This window comes from Dipodomys merriami, unplaced genomic scaffold (assembly GCF_024711535.1).
Source record: "Dipodomys merriami isolate MVZ:Mamm:240054 unplaced genomic scaffold, mDipMer1.0.p SCAF_2, whole genome shotgun sequence".
Classification (NCBI taxonomy): Eukaryota; Metazoa; Chordata; class Mammalia; order Rodentia; family Heteromyidae; genus Dipodomys; species Dipodomys merriami.
Genome location: NW_027203381.1, coordinates 122,430,882 through 122,446,653, shown reverse-complemented (window position 1 = coordinate 122,446,653; position 15,772 = coordinate 122,430,882). Strand labels below are relative to the sequence as shown.

General features: G+C 50.5%; 1 protein-coding gene across 4 annotated transcripts; it reads right to left on the bottom strand.

The window, feature by feature from the left end:
- LOC138832616 (endoribonuclease YbeY-like) lies at positions 1–15,714 on the bottom strand. 4 transcript variants are annotated; one of them, XR_011373592.1, is made up of 6 exons: positions 15,426–15,712; positions 10,504–10,755; positions 9,295–9,423; positions 6,111–6,207; positions 4,097–4,165; positions 2,223–2,241 (listed from the first exon to the last, which is right to left on the bottom strand). XR_011373592.1 is itself a non-coding variant. In XM_070030897.1 (5 exons), exons 2-5 carry the CDS (start codon positions 10,711–10,713, stop codon positions 2,155–2,157), a joined length of 495 nt encoding a protein of 164 aa, XP_069886998.1. In that variant the 5' UTR covers positions 10,714–10,755; positions 15,426–15,710; the 3' UTR covers positions 5–2,154. The 4 variants fall into 4 exon arrangements, 3 of the variants coding, with proteins under 3 accessions (XP_069887000.1, XP_069886998.1, XP_069886999.1); XM_070030897.1 differs by lacking the exon at positions 6,111–6,207 and having other exon boundaries at positions 5–2,241; positions 15,426–15,710; XM_070030898.1 differs by lacking the exon at positions 2,223–2,241 and having other exon boundaries at positions 2,473–4,165.
- Between the last annotated feature and the right edge of the window lie 58 nt (positions 15,715–15,772).

The window sequence follows — 15,772 nt, the reverse complement described above, 5'->3', positions numbered from 1 at the left end:
TTGTTTTAGATCTCATTATGTAGCCCTAGTTGGCTTTGAATTTGAGATCTCCTGCCTCAACTTCCAAAGTGCCAGAATTACAGGCATGGGCTACCATGCACAGCTTTTAAAGATATTAATTTCAAGAATTATGAGTAAATTTTCACTAAGTGCCTTAAAGGGTAAGTTTTTCATTTACTAACTTCCTCTTCAGGGTGGTCCTGGTCTTTATACCCTTGGAAGCTTGCAGGTCAGAGCCCAACAAGTCAGAATTGCCACATTCGCCATGTGCCTTCCTCACTAAAGGACCTAGTGTACAGGTGAGCCTAGAGACCAAGGAGCGGGCTAAAATGTTCACATGGACAGACACGCCTCCAAGGGTATTAATAGGGTCTCTATAGGAGATAACAATACCCTTCTCAAGATCATTGGACAGCCTGTGGGCCCCGTCAGTCCCCAGAACCAATCAGAGACTGCGTGCAACCTGCCCCTTTAGCCTGAGAGGCCACCCATCTGGTGCACAGCCCTTCCTTCAGCCCGTGAGCCGTCTGGTGCACAGCTCTAGCATCCAGTTCAACCCCAAGTAAGTTCTTCATGGGCAACGGGACATGACATGTCTGGGGTCACAGGTTAACTGTCCCAGGTCATGATGAAGTTATGTCTAGTGGTTTGCCTGTGGGGAGCCCTCAAGGCTGTAGTGAGGGATACAGACTCTGTGGGAGGATACCTTTGCCCTGGTTGCCTAGCCAGGCCCTTTTCCTGCTCCTGCTCTTACTTTTATGGCAAGGAGACCCACCAATCCAAGGACTGTGTTTGAGGGTCCTTGAAGCTCACCCAGGTGAACTACAGAAAGCCTCCTGGACAGGTCAGGCACTGGAAGCTCACACCTGTACTCCTAGCTACTCAGGAGGCTGAGATCTGAGGATTGAAATTTGAAGCCAGCCCAGGCAGGAATGTCCCTGAGATTCTCATCTCCAATTAACCACTAAAAAGCTGGAAGCAGAGTTGTGGCTCAACTGGTAGAGTGATAGCAAAAAACTCAGCGACAGCAATCAAGTCCTGAGTTCAGGCTAAGCTCCAGGATCAGCATGTGCACGCAGGCAGGCATGCGCACACACAATCCCCTAGACAATGCCATGGATGTGGCTAGATCCTTGAGTCTCTCTCTCTTTTTTTTTGCTGGTCGTGGGGCCTGAACGCTGGGCCTGGGCGCTGTCCCTCAGCTCTTCAGCTCAAGGCTAGTGCTCTACCACTTGAGCCACAGCACCACTTTCAGCTTTTTCTGCTTATGTGGTGCTGAGGAATCAGGGCCTTACGCATGCGAGGCAAACACTCTACCACTGAGCCACCTTCCCAGCCCTGTTGAGTCTCTTATTGATTGCCTGTTAACTGCCCTTCACTCATGGTTGGCTCTAGATCTGATAGCAGCTCATACCATTCAGTATCATTTCTACTTTTTTAAGGAGCCTTGAAGTTTCTTAACATCTCAAAGGGGAGGGCAAATGGAGACAGCCCCTATATGTCTATTTTTGTTTAACTTGCTATCTAAAAGTAGGGGGACAAGTTTGTTGTTTTTTTTTCTCCCTTGTCCTGCTTTGCGTGATGGGGACCTCGGAGGAAATGGGGACCCAGTTCCCGCCTTACCCGCCCACCAAGTCTGGATGTAAGCTTTGGGCTTATTTCCACTTTCAGAAAACAGGAAACACAGACCTAGTGAGTTTTTCTTTTTTGTTTAGTGAGATTTTCTGGCAAGTTGCTCAGCACCTTAGGGAACAGGTGCTTTGTGGACTGGTGGTGGAGCTCCTCGGCCCTCACTGCCCTAGGGTCCTGTCCACAGGGTACCACAGGGGAGCTGAGGGAAGAGTGGCTCTGCAACTTCCATAATGACCACACAGTTCAAGCAGGAGTGCTGCCAGCCTGGACACTCCTCTTGTAGGGTTCAAGTCACAGAGCTCCTGGGGGTTAGGTGGCTAGGCATTCAAGCAGCACAGTGGTTTTTATGAGCCCTCTCACTTCTAAGGGCTTAGAATGCTTTTGTTTACAAGCATGATGACAGTTTTCTGAATGCAGCGTGGGCTGGCTGGCGCCTCTGTAGTCTGTGGACACTACCACCACTAGCAGAGCTCCCTTGTGGAGGGCCCCATTGGCCCTTGTCTGTCCTGGAGTTCCATGGCATCAGTAGAGGCGCCTGCTCAGGGGCTGGAGCCTGGCCCCCGTGTGTCGGCTTAGCTCCTCCAGCACCTGTTTTTCTTGGAGGTACATCTGGAACACAGGAGAACACTCACTGGTCAGGCCTCCAGTTGCTCTCTGCACTCTGGAAGGCCTTCCCCAAAGCCACCTCCAGAAGGGGGGCTGGTCGGGTTCAGGCCTAAGGGAGGTACCAGAGGCTGGGCACCTTTTCCAGCACCTGCGTCACAGGCAGGCAGCGGGTTGGCACTGGGATGGGTACCGAGGACTGGGGGAAGAAGGAACGCAGGAGGGCCTGGGGCGGACTGAGATACCAGGAGGGCCTTCTTTATTATTTATTGAAACAAGAAAATCATCTCTTAAGAAATTTTGGGAGGGCTGGTAAGGTGACTCAGTGGTAGAGTGCTTGCCTTGCATGCATGAGGCCCTGGGTTTGATTACTCAGCACCACATAAGCAAAAAGAAAAAAGCCGGAAGTGGTGCTGTGGCTCAAGTGGTAGAGCACTAGCCTTGAGCTGAAGAGCTGAGGGACAGCGCCCAGGCCCAGAGTTCAGGCCCCACGACCTTCTCAAAAAAATGAAATTTTGGGACCTTTTCAGGTTTAAAACATGTAGCATAATGGTATGTAATGTCTAATATTTTCTTTTTCTTTTTTTTTGTCGGTCATGGGGCTTGAACTCTGGGCTTGGGCGCTGTCCTTGTGCTCTTCAGCTTAAGGCGAATGCTCTACTGCTTGAGCCACAGCGCCACTTCCGGTTTTCTAGTGGTTTTTATTAGAGATAAGAATCTTACAGACTTTCCTGCCTGGCTGGCTTTGAACCTCGGTCCTCAGATTTCAACCTCCTGAGTACCTAGGATTACAGGTGTGAGCCACCAGCGCCCGACTCTAATAATTTTCTTTCTTACTTTCAGTCATGGGGGCTGAGCGCCCGACTCTAATAATTTTCTTTCTTACTTTCTGTCAGTCATGGGGGCTGAACTCTGGGCCTGGGTGCTGTCCCTCAGCTCTTTCAGTTCAAGTCTAGTGCCCTACCACTTGAGCCACAGCGCCACTTCTAGATTTTTTCTGTGTATGTGGTGCTGAAGAGTTGAACCCAGGGCCTCAGGTGTGAGCCACCAGCACCAGGCTCATTCTTTTTTTTGTCTTGGTTGTTCATTTATCTGCCTTTGGGAGGGTAAGTAGGGGCATAGAAATGTAGGAACAAAGGGTAAACAAATGTAGCAATAGTACTCACTGGACACTATGTTGAAAATGAACTATACAACTTGTGGGTGGAGATGAAAAGAGTGAGGGAAGGGGTGACACTGTTCAAAAAGAAATGAACTCTGGGGCTGGGAAGGTGGCTTGGTGGTAGAGCGCTTGCCTTGCATGCATGAAGCCCTGGGTTCAACTCCTCAGTATCACATAAGCAGAAATAGCTGGAAGTAGCTCTGTGGCTCAAGTGGTAGAGTGCTAGTCTTGTGCAAAAGCAGCTCAGGGACAGTACCAGGCCCTGAGTTCAAGCTGCAGGACTGGCAAAAAAAAAAAGGAAAAAAAAGAAATGTTGCCCGGGTCTGCCTTTTTTTTCTGGTACCCTGCAGGATTCTGGACTAAGAGCTTTGTTTGGTTGGCTCTGTAATCACTTGAGTTGTGCCTTCAGCTTGGCTTTCTGCTGGTTCTTTGGGAGATGGAATCTGACCGATTCCATCTCCTAACCATGATTCTTTTAGCTTCTGATGAGCTATGATCCTGTCTTCCCACAGCAAGTTCTAATACAATGAAATGTATTTGGGATACTAATACTTGAAACAAACATCTGTGAGCCTTTTCATAAAGGGAAGGTCAGCTGCCTGGGTTCCTGTCTCTGGCCATGGAGTGAGGCGGGGCTGGGCAATCAGCCTGGGTGCCTTGGGTGGAACACACGCCCGCTTCCTTAGGGCATGTTCATACCTTCTGCCACTCTGCCTCTGAATGATGTGTGAAGCCCAGCAGATGACAAAGTCCATGGGTAGCTGTCACCTGTTGGAACAATTAAAAAGCCAGCTCAGGGATAATCTAAGAGTTGTCCCTTCAGCATCACCCTAGGTTCATGGGCTGCCTTTATCTAGACTGGGCTGGTTCCAAACCAGGATGCTAGTAGGACAGGACCCTTGATAGCAGTCCAGGGCAGGAATGAAGTACCCAGCTTCACTACCCTCCTGCGTAAGATGTGGGCCCTTTGCAGGGGTGGAGGTGGGGGTGTGTGAGGGGAGATGGTGGGAGGGATAGAGGAAGAAAAATAAGGGAGGGGGTAACAAGTTAGACAAGAAATGTACTCACTACCTTATGTAACTGTAACCCCTCTACACATCACCTTGAGAATAAAATTAAAATTAAAAAAAAAAAAAGAATTTGTGGGGCCAATTAAAGAGTTGAGCAGCTGATCAACCAGTGTAGTTCTAGCACTTAGGGAGGCTGAGGGAGAGGACTGCATAGGTTGGAGGGAAAGAAAGAGGAGAAAGAAGGGAAAGTAGGAAAACAAAATGTTGAAGACTTTTTCTTTTATGTTCATTCCTTCACATGGAATTCTACCTCACAAAGATTCCAAGAGAATGTAAACTGCACTCCTACACTCGAGTCTTAAACCCACAGACCCACGCATCTGGGAGGCTGAGGCAGGAGGATCACACATTAGGAGTGGGCTAAGGAGGAAGATCATCAAAAAGCAAAACAAAGCAAACAGAAAACCAGAAGTGACCCAAAGCATATACACGTCTCACTAAAGAGCAGCATGTGTTTATTATGCCTACACTCAACTCTGAGTGCTTTTTTTTTTGGCTTGGGGCTTGAACTTGAGACTTCTGGCTCTAGCTCAGCTTCTTCTTCTTTTTTTTAATAATTAGTGAGATTAAGTGATTACATAAATTTCATAGTATTGTGAGATAGTGATACTTAGTTAAAGTCACAAACACATTTTAACCTTCACAAGGCAAATTGTCATTATCATGGTCTATCATGTTTGTGAATTCTATAAGCTTTGACAATACAACTATTTCTTCCACATGGGGTGATATGTACATTCCTTTCCTTTTGCTTAGTGTCAGCTGTTCCCTCTTTCCCTGTCCTTCCCTCCCTCCCATTGCTGCCATTGAGTTGCTTAGTTCGTTTTTTATCAAATGTCCAGTGCAGCTGATGGGCCCTTCTGTTGTATATTTTCCCGTTTCCCTCTGATCCTGTCTAGCTCAGCTTTTTAGATCACAGCTGCTGTTCTACCACTTGTGTTATGCCTCCACATCCTGCATTTTGCTGGTTATTTGAACATAGAGTGTTTAGGATTTCTCAGATCTCAGCCTCCTGAGCAGCTAGGATTACAGGCTTGAGCTACTGGGACCCAGTAATATGCACCATTATTGTAGCTAATAAGTCTGCTTAAATTTCCCATCTGTCTTATTCTTAAGTTCTTTTCTGTGGCAGAGTAAAGGATCCTCAGGTGGCCTGGTTAGAGATACCCCTTTCTTCTCTTAGAGATAGAGCTAAGTGTTTAGAACCAGCTTGGGCATCACAGGGAGACGCTACCACTCTCACTCAAAGAATGTTATACAGCAAAGAGCAGGGAGCAAATGGAAGAGGGGAAGGGGGATGGTTGGCACTAGCCACTCTGAGGTAAGAAGCTGAGAGGCATAGCCTCTACCCTAGGTCCGACTGAGAGGGAAAGCTATGGGAACATGAGAATAGGGATCGCAGGGTATGGAGCACACCTGATTACTGACAGTTCTGTACAAAAGCTCAACAAAGTGGGCAGAGCAGAGTGAGACTTTTGGTCTGTCTCCATCGACTCAGGGTTGGGCTGCACCCCAGAAGAGGGGGATAGAAAAGTGCAGAGCTGTGGGTAGGAGGTTGGGAGCCTGCTGGCTGAAGCCTGGCAAGGCCCACGTGTATGGGGGGGAGCTGCTGCAGTGGGGTGGCAGGAGGCCATCTACCATACCACGACAGGAGGGACATCAGCTGGGGCCCAAGCCCTAGCACTGTCTGCTGTTGATCCAGGATGTAGAAGAGTGGGTTGGCTTTCCACTTGGGAGTACCTGGAGGAGGAAATGACAGGGAACAGAATTTTCTGGAGCTGGTGGAACCAGAGGTCCCCTGAGGTATGTGTGTGCATGCGTGAGCGTGTGTTTGTGTGTGTAGGAATGGGAGGTTCTCAAGAAGACATAACTACACTAAATAGCCTACAGGCTTGTCTGACCTTAGACTAAAACATAGCAGACAAAGTCAAAGTTATCTTTGGCTATCTTTAGTCCACCCCCCTCCCCCCGCTTTTTATTTCTGTGGCTCTGGGGCTTGAACTTAGGTCCTCAAGCTCACTGAATTTGCTTGCTCACTAAGAGCTGGCACTCTACCATTTGAGCCATGTTTAGGCTGGTTTTTGCTGGTTAATTGGAGATGGAGTCTTACTGACTTTTCTGCCTATGCTCACTTCAAATCTTTTTTTTTTTTTTTTTGCCAGTCCTGGGGACTAAACTTGGGACCTGGGCACTGTTCTGAGCTGCTTTTTGCTCAGGCTAGTGTTCTATCTCGAGTCACAGCAACCCTTCCTTTTTCTATGTATGTGGTACTGAGGAATTGAGCCCAGGCCCTCATTCATGCTAGGCAAGCACTATACCACTATCACTTCAAATCTTCACCCTCTGTCTCTCAGCTTTCTGTGTGGAGAGCTAGGATTACCGGTGTGAGCTACTGGCACCTGGCTAGGCTTATTCATTTCAATTTGTGAAGTCAGGTTATGAGTACAATGCCTTTCTTTTTTTTTTTAAAAACTTTTTTTTGTCTTTTCTTTTTTAGTACTGGGGATCGAACCCAGGACATTGCACTTGCTAGGCAAGCACTTTGCCACTGAGCTACATCCTAGCCCCAATGCCTTGCTTTCTTTTCTTCCTTCCTTCCTTCCTTCCTTCCTTCCTTCCTTCCTTCCTTCCTTCCTTCCTTCCTTCCCCCTCCCCCCACCTTTTCTTTCTTTCTTCCCAGTCCTGGGGCTTGAACTCAGGGTCTGGGGGCTATCCCTGAGCTTTTTTGCTCAAGGTTAGGGCTTTACCATTGAGCTACTGCTCCATTTCAGGCTTCTTGGTGGTTAACCAAGACTTTCCTGCCTGGTCTGGCCTCAAACCACAATCCTGAGATCTCAGCTTCCTAAGTAGTTAGGATTATAGGTGTGAGCCCCTGGTGCCCAGAGTCAATGGGTTTTGATCAATATCACCTCTTCCTTCCATCAATCTCCCTCATTTGGCTAGGCCCATTTTCTAGCAAGCTTTATATTCCCTGTGCTATAACTTCCCTGAGATTATTAGATGCAATCTGGCATTTCAGCTTGACATACCTCTAGCCTCTACAACCTAAAGGTTGTCATCTTTTGCCATGTCACATCATTGACCTTGAGTGAAGATTTGGAGGATTAAGTGCTTGAGGCCAGCCTGTACAAAGCTAGTGAGACTCCATCTCAGAATAGTTCACATCTGGAATCTCAGCTGCAGGAAGCACAGTCCAGGATAGCCCAGGGAAAAAGCATGAGACCCACCTGAACAGTAACTAAAGCAAAAGAGCTGGACATGGGTTAGGTGGTAGAGTACCTGCCTAGCAAACACTAGGCCCTGAGTTCAAACCCCAAAACCCGCCAGGCAGTGGTGGCTCATGCCTGTAATCCTAGCTACTCAGGAGGCTGAGATCTGAGGTCTACAGTCCAAAGCCAGCCTGGGCAGGAAAGTCCATGAGGCTTTAATCTCCAATAAACCACCAGAAAACTGGAAGTGGCACTGTGGCTCAAGTGACAGAGTGCTAGCTTTGAGCTGAAGAGCTGAGAGACAGTGTCCAGGCCCAGAGTTCAAGCCCCACAGCCAAAAACAAAGCAAAACAAACACACACACACACACAAACCCCAAACTACACCAAAAAACCTAGAATCCTCCAAAAACCCCCCCACAATAACCAAAAATAAAAACAAAACAAAACAAAACAAAAAAAACCACCCCTCAAACTCCCAAAGTTCATGTAACCTCTTTCATCCTCTTCCATTATGGAACATTTCAGAGTAACTTGAATCCATGTTCCCGGGCCATGGGTCATTTCTATTTGGCTCAGAATAAGACATTTTCTTACACCCTTAAAAACAGAATTTTTAAGTATTGGTGGCCCACACCTGTAATCCTAGCTACTCAGGAGGCTGGGATCTGAGGATCGTGGTTCAAAGCCAACCTGGGCAGAAAAGTCCATGAAATTCTTATCTTCAATAAACTACTCAGAGCCAGAAGTGGTGCTATGGCTCAAGTGGTAGAGTGCTAGCCTTGAGCACAAAGAGGCTCAGGGGCAGTGCTCAGGCCCTGCATTCAAGCCCAGGGATGAGGGGAAGCAGAGCTAGTGTTTTATATTACAGGGTGCAAGCTCTTGGACACATGGATTCCAGGGCTTAAGCATCTGCTATGCCACATCCTGTTACTCTCAGGAAGGAAGTTTGCATCTTCATTCTCTGTACTGCACAGCAAGCCTCAGCTTGGCCCCAGAGATACAGTCACGGCAGAGGTAATGCCTTCACATGGGGTCTCCTGGGAAGCCCTGTCTTAGGTCACTCAGAAGCCAAAGAAAAGATCGAACTAACTGGCAAACTTGTTGACACTCTTCACTCATCAGAACACTTTCCTCATACATCAAGCTGAGGAAAGACAAATCTGGAGTGTCCCAGAGGCTGGTGTCCCTCCCACTTTGGTAGCTTAATAAGCACGTGATCCAGGAATTGGAGGCATAGCTTAAGTGGTAGGGTGCCAGCTATGAGCTAAAAAGCCAAGCAAGAGTACAGGCCTTTAGTTCAAGCCCTAGTACCAGCATGCACCTGCACAGGTGCATATACACGCGTGCAGACATACCCACACCAGAAGAGAGCAAGCATGCAAGCAAGCAAGCAAGCAAGAAATAAAGAGAAAAAGAAAAAGCAGCTGATCCTCCAGGTCTCTGCTGATAGGATTTATCAGAGGAGGGGGTTGGGCTCCTATTTTCTCACTGTTGTGCTATGCTTAGAAGTTTTCCTACTGGAACACTATGGATAGTAATGTGCACACAGTCTCTTCTCAGCCTCTCTGTGTCTGTGTCATGTTAGTCAGGATGTGTGATTTCAGTATACCACTTACAATCAGGATGTCATAGTAGTCCTCATTTTCTTTGCACTGCTGGAAGATATATTCCACTCCTAGGAAAATGTCTCCCAAATTATAATCGTCTCGAAAATCTGGCTGGGGAAATTCACCTGCTTTCAGATTCTATAAATGAGGAAACAGACTTGGAGGACACCATCTCAGCAACAGAAATCCAACCACAGGGCTGGGCTTGCTACCCCAGAGGACACCTGGTTCTCGGACCACAGTTATGCTCAGACCACACTGCGTGCCGGAGACTGGGTGTTGGCCAGGGCTAGGGTGGAGTGGACACAACCGCTACGCGCTTTTCCTTCATTAGACTGGATTTCTCAGATGTGAAACTATCAGATTACAGCACACATTGAGTTCTGAACCCAGCCTCACTTGACTGGCTTGACTGCTTGGCTAGTGCTCTACCATTTGAGCCACATCTCCATCCAGGTTTGTTCTCTCCCCACCCCCATGGAGTCTCAAGGACTTTTTGGCCTGGGCTGGCTTTGAACTGTGTTTGTACAGATTTTAGCCTCCTGAGTAGCTAGGCTACCAGTGCCAAGGCTAGGAATGTGGCTTAGTGGTAGTATGCTTGGCCTAGCACGCATGAGGCCCTGGTTCAATTCCACATAAAGAAAAAAAATAATAAAATTATAAAATAAACAAACTTAACGGGCTGAGATGTGGCTGAATGGTAGAGTGCTTGCCTAGCATGCTTGAAGCCCTGGGTTTGATTCCTTAGTACCACATAAACAGAAAGAGCTGGAAGTGGCGCTGTGACTCAAGCAGAGTGCTAGCCTTGAGCAAAAGAGGCTCAGGGACAGTACCCAGGCCCTGAATTCAAGCCCGAGGCCTGGCAAAAAAAAAAAAAAAGCTACCAGTGCCTAGCCCATATGTAAGTTTTAAAGGCTCTCAAAGAGCTGTATATTGCCAAAATACTTTCCAAAAGGGTTGCTCCAAAGTTTTGGCTACTAGCAATGAGCAAAGCTTTATACTATTCAATATAGATATCTATAACATATTTGTTTAAAATGTTTACCCTGGTTTCTTTCCAGTGTTACTCCATTATCCCAATCTAAAAATATTCATTATTGAAGTCCCACATTCTACACTTTTACGTAATTTTGAAAAATGTCAAAAACTAACCATATCTATCCTAAAATTGCTTAACCACACAAGAAAGCTTGATCAGAAGGAATTTATTTTTTTTACCTCATGAAATGGAAAAGAAAGCACATCAGTTGGGATATCTTTCTTTCTGTAGATCCTATTAATATGCTGAATACTCTTGTTGTCAACACAGATGAGCCCCAGGTCAAACTTCCGCACTCCTAAAATACTCCTTACAATTTCCATCTTCCTTCGAAGTGGCGTTCTCCGAATGGGGATCACTCGCTGTAGGTTTCTAATCACCAAAGTCATTTCAGGAAGAACACCCAGCACTTCCAAATGTTTGCAAGGAACCTATGGTTAAAATCAAGAGACTCATCAGTTCTACAAAGTGATAAATTCTGTAAAGACACATGTGCAGCCGGGTGCCAATGGCTCCCGCCTGTAATCCTAGTTACTCGGGAAGCTGAGATCTGAGGATCACGGTTCAGAAGCCAGGCTGGGCAGGAAAGTCTGTGAGACTTTTTTTTTTTTTTTTAAACCAGGGCTGAGAACTGAACCCAGGGCCTTGGGTGCGCCAGGCAGGCGCCCTTCTGCTGGGCTAAACCCCCAGCCCCTGTGAGACTCTTATCTCCAATAAACCACCAGAAAACTGGAAGTGGCGCTGTGGCTCAAGCGGTAGAGTGGTCACCTTGCGCTGAAGAGCTCAAGCCTAGGCCCAGAGATCCAGCCCTGACACCGACAAAAGACACACGTGCATTTACAACCAATCACTTTATTTGATGTAATCTGTTCAAATCTTTGAGGAATTCAAATTTAATATAGGAAGATATGAAACTGAAGGATAGAAAAGGAAGAAATGGAGGCCCAAGCAAACCAGGACTGACGATGGCCATGAGGTTTAAGACTATAGTAGGAAGGAAAGGAGCCTTAATAGTGAGAGATATGGCTGTGTGTGAGGGACAAGGAAGGGTGTGGAACCAGAGTGTGTGGGGGGATGGAAGTGTAGGGATGTCACCAGAGACAGGTGAGGCTTAGTAAAGTTTCCCTTTAAATGTAGAACTCTTCACTTAGGGTCCTTGACTTTGATCACAGAGTAAGAATTTCTGGACAGGGGATGGGAAGGTGGCTCAGTGGGAAGGTGGCTCAGTGGTAGAGCGCTTGCTTTGCATGCATGAGGCCCTGAGTTCGATTCCTCAGCACCACATAAGCAAAAAAAAAAAGCTGGAAGTGGCACTGTGGCTCAAGTGGTAGAGCGCTAGCCTTGAGCTGAAGAGCTGAGGGACAGTGCCCAGGCCCAGAGTTCAGGCCCATGACCGAATCCCCCCCCCAACCCCCCCCCCAAAAAAAAAGAATTTCTGGACAAGTCAGGATGGTAAGAAAACTTAGTAGCTTCATTAAGTACACAAACAGATGGGCAGGGGGACTCTAACTGTGGGTGATCTCACTGGGAGACAGACACACAGCTCCTTGGCTGTTAGGGCATTTATATGGTAAAGGCAAGGGGTCTGGCTTCAAAGTTATGCAAAGCTGGATGTTTTATCTTGGCTCTAATCACTCCTGGTGTTACTTTCTGAGCTTCTGGATGTTTGGGAACATTTTTTTTTGGGGGGGGGGGTCCAGTCGTGGGGCCTGAACTCTGGGCCTGGGCGCTGTCCCTCAGCTCTTCAGCTCAAGGCTAGTGCTCTACCACTTGAGCCACAGCGCCACTTCCGGCTTTTTTTCTTTTTGCTTATGTGGTGCTGAGGAATCAAACCCAGGGCCTCTGTCATGCAAGGCAAGCGCTCTACCACTGAGCCACCTTCCCAGCCCCATTTTTTTTTTTAATTGTGAAAATACTGTACAGAGGGGTTACAATTACATGGGCAAGATAATGAGTACATTTCCTATCAAGCATTGTAGCCTCCTCCCCCGCCCCCCAACATTTCTTCCAGGTAAGAATACATCCTGCCATAAAACAGAACCTTAGTCGGTCGTGGGGCTTGAACTCTGGGCCTGGGCGCTGTCCCTCAGCTCTTCAGCTCAAGGCGAGCACTCTACCACTTGAACTACAGTGCCACTTCCAGTTTTCTAGTGGTTACTGGAGATAGGAGTCTCATGGTCTTTGCTGCCTGGGCTGGCTTTGAACTGCGATCCTCAGATCTCAGCCTCCTGAGTAGCTAGGATGACAGGCTTGAGCCAACAGCACCTGGCCGTGGGGGGAAACATTTTTCTAAGGAAGGCATACATCCTTCACGAAGGAATGCATCCTGTCCTCTCTCTTTGAAGCAAAGATGGCCCTATGTTTCTTTTTTCTTTTTGCCAGTCCTGGGGCCCTAACTCATGGCCTGGGCACTGTCCCTGAGCCTCGTTGAATGTTCAAGGCTAGTGCTCTACCACTTGAGTCACAGCATTACTTCTGGCTTTTCTGCTTATGTGGTACTCAGGAATTGAACCCAAGGCTTCATGCATGCTAGGCAAGCACTCTACAACTAAGCCACATTCCTAGCCCCACTTCTATGTTTCTAAATACCGTATTTCTGAGTGGCCTTCACCAGGCCTCAGTTTAAGTTATCCTATTTCATTTTCCTCTAAATGACTTTGGTCCCTGAATCTTAAGGGAAGTAGATAAAGGAATATCTCCTGTATTTGCCATAAGCTGACCATACTTCATTTCCCTCTCATCTCTCTGGCTTTAAAGAGGCGAGGGAAAAGGGAAGGGTGTGAAACCACTGTATGATCATGGATGAAAACAATCATCCCAGGAGACCATGCAGAGACAGGGCACAGGCACAGGCATGTATAGCAAAGGAGTTTTATTGTCAGCAGGGACTAACAAGGCCAGTTCTCTCATTGGAGAAGGAGATGGGCGTTGGTAGGATTCCCTCCAGCTCAGGTCCTCAGGCCCTCCATCAAAACCAGTTGATCTGGCCAGGCCTAACTGCAACTGGCCTTCAAGCTGGGCCATTCCTCCCACTTCACTTCCCAGAGTTTTACCCCTGGCCCCAAGCTGCATTAGGGAAGGCTTCCTAACTGTTACAATCAGAAAACCCTGCCCAGCTATGTGCTGGCTTCAGCATTCAGCTGCACACCCATGCAGAGGACTTTCCTTACTTCCCTCCCCTGGCCCTGACTATACATTTGACCCTGAACAAAAGTCTGTCACCACTTCTTCTTCTCCAGTGGTGAGGGTGGCAATAAACTGCTTTTTCTGTATGTGGTGGGTGCTTTCAGGCATGCCTGAATCCTGGAGGTAGGGACGGGCACTTGGCTGATAGGTTACTAAGCCTGTCAGTCCGGTGCTTGGGACTGGGAGTTTCCTGTGACTCTGCCCCCTGACCTCACTCTATTTGGGTCCAGACCAGCTCAGGCACCATTACACCATGCCACCTGTCTCCATGCTCTTGTCCTGTCTCCTGGCTCTTCTCTGGTCACCATCGTGTTCCACTTCAGCTCTCCATTGGAGCGGAATTCGTTTGTTGATGGTGTTTTTGTTCCTTCTTTCCTCTCTGGCCTTCATGGCTGTTTCCTAACAGGGTTAATTGCATTTGCTGGCTGCTGGTATTTGAGACAGGAGCCCACTATGCTATGGCTGGCCTTTTAATAAAGATTCCCAATTAGACCTCACCTTTTTCCTCACTGTACAACACATGTCTACTTGGAGCACCCCAGCCCAGCTGTCCCCCAATAAAGCCTTGAGCCCATTTCTTACAGAAAGCCTCTCATTTCTTACAGAAAGCGCAGGGGGAGGAGACTGGGTGTGTGAGTGTGCTTGAAGTGTGGGGAGAGGCGAGGATGTGTGTGTGTGAAGGCGTGGGGAGATGTCTGAGTATGTCAGTGTGCATGTGCATGTGGTGGAGGTGCACATGGCAATGGAGGTGTGTGAGGGAGATGCACACGGAGATGGAGGTGTGTGGTGGGGGGGGTGCACGCCGCGATGGAGGTGTGTGGTGATGAGGGTGCACGCGGCCACGGGCGATGGAGGTGTGTGGTGATGGGGGTGCATGGGGTGATGGAGGTGTTGTGACGGCAGAGCTGCATGTGGCAATGGAGGCGCAGATGGAGGACCCTGGGAAGGAGGGCAGACAAGAATTGTGGAGGTTGAACACACCACAGAGGGAGGAGGTGTGCACATCGTGGGGGGGGTGAAGGGTGCGCACACCGCGGGGATGGGGGGTGAAGGGTGCACACACCGCGGGGGGTGGAGGGTGCGCACCGTGGGGGGGGTGGAGGGTGCACACGGCGGGGGTGGGTGGAGGGTGCGCACACCGCGGGGGTGGAGGGTGCGCACACCGCGGGGGGGGGTGGAGGGTGCGCACACCGCGGGGGGGGGGTGGAGGGTGCGCACACCGCGGGGGGGGGTGGAGGGTGCGCACACCGCGGGGGGGGGTGGAGGGTGCGCACACCGCGGGGGGGGGTGGAGGGCGCACACCGCGGGGGGGTGGAGGGTGCGCACACCGCGGGGGGGTGGAGGGCGCACACCGCGGGGGGTGGAGGGCGCACACCACGGGGGGGGTGGAGGGTGCGCACCGCGGGGGGTGGAAGATGCGCACACCGCGGGGGGGGGTGGAGGGCGCACACCGCGGGGGGTGGAGGGTGCGCACACCGCGGGGGGGTGGAGGGTGCGCACACCGCGGGGGGTGGAGGGTGCGCGCACCGCGGGGGGGTGGAGGGTGCGCACCGCGGGGGGGTGGAGGGTGCGCGCACCGCGGGGGGGTGGAGGGTGCACACACCGCAGGGGGGGTGGAGGATGCGCACACCGCAGGGGGGGGGTGGAGGGTGCGCACACCGCAGGGGGGGGGTGGAGGGTGCGCACACCGCGGGGGTGGAGGGTGCGCACACCGCGGGGGGGGTGGAGGGTGCGCACACCGCGGGGGGTGGAGGGTGCGCACACCGCAGGGGGGTGGAGGGCGCACACCGCGGGGGGTGGAGGGTGCGCACACCGCGGGGTGGCAGAGCCGAAGGCCGCGAACGAGCGGTGAGGAAGGCCGGAGGCGGACGCCGGGGTCGAGCACCCCGCAGAGGGGGAACCGCGGCGCACCTACCGGGCGGAAGCGGACCGGAAAGGCCGGGAGCGCGGGGGGAAGCGGAACCGGGCACCGGAAGCGGTCCCTGGCGGGGGTCCTGCCCGCCGCGCGCAGCGAGCGAATCGCTCCCTCTGGCCGGTGTCCGCGGCTTCGCGCGCCGAGGGCTCCGTGCGGCCACTGGGCAGTGCAGGCAGGGCGTCGGACCCCAGCTAACCGCGGGCGGGCGCTGCGGGGCCCGGGCTTCCGGCGGGCGGGCGGTGAGCGTCGCGGCCAGGACTTCCGGTGGGGGGCGCTGCGGGGCCCGGGCTTCCGGCGGGCGGGCGGTGAGCGTCGCGGCCAGGACTTCCGGTGAGGGGCGTTGCAGG

Excerpts from the sequence above, each read along its gene's own strand:
- LOC138832616 (XM_070030897.1), bottom strand. The coding sequence starts at position 10,713 with ATGACTTTGGTGATTAGAAACCTACAGCGAGTGATCCCCATTCGGAGA. Across the intron at positions 4,166-9,294 it reads ACTACTATGACATCCTGATT|GTGACAGCTACCCATGGACT; the intron begins GTAAGTGGTATA and ends TTGTTCCAACAG. Across the intron at positions 2,242-4,096 it reads CAGAGGCAGAGTGGCAGAAG|ATGTACCTCCAAGAAAAACA; the intron begins GTATGAACATGC and ends CCTGTGTTCCAG.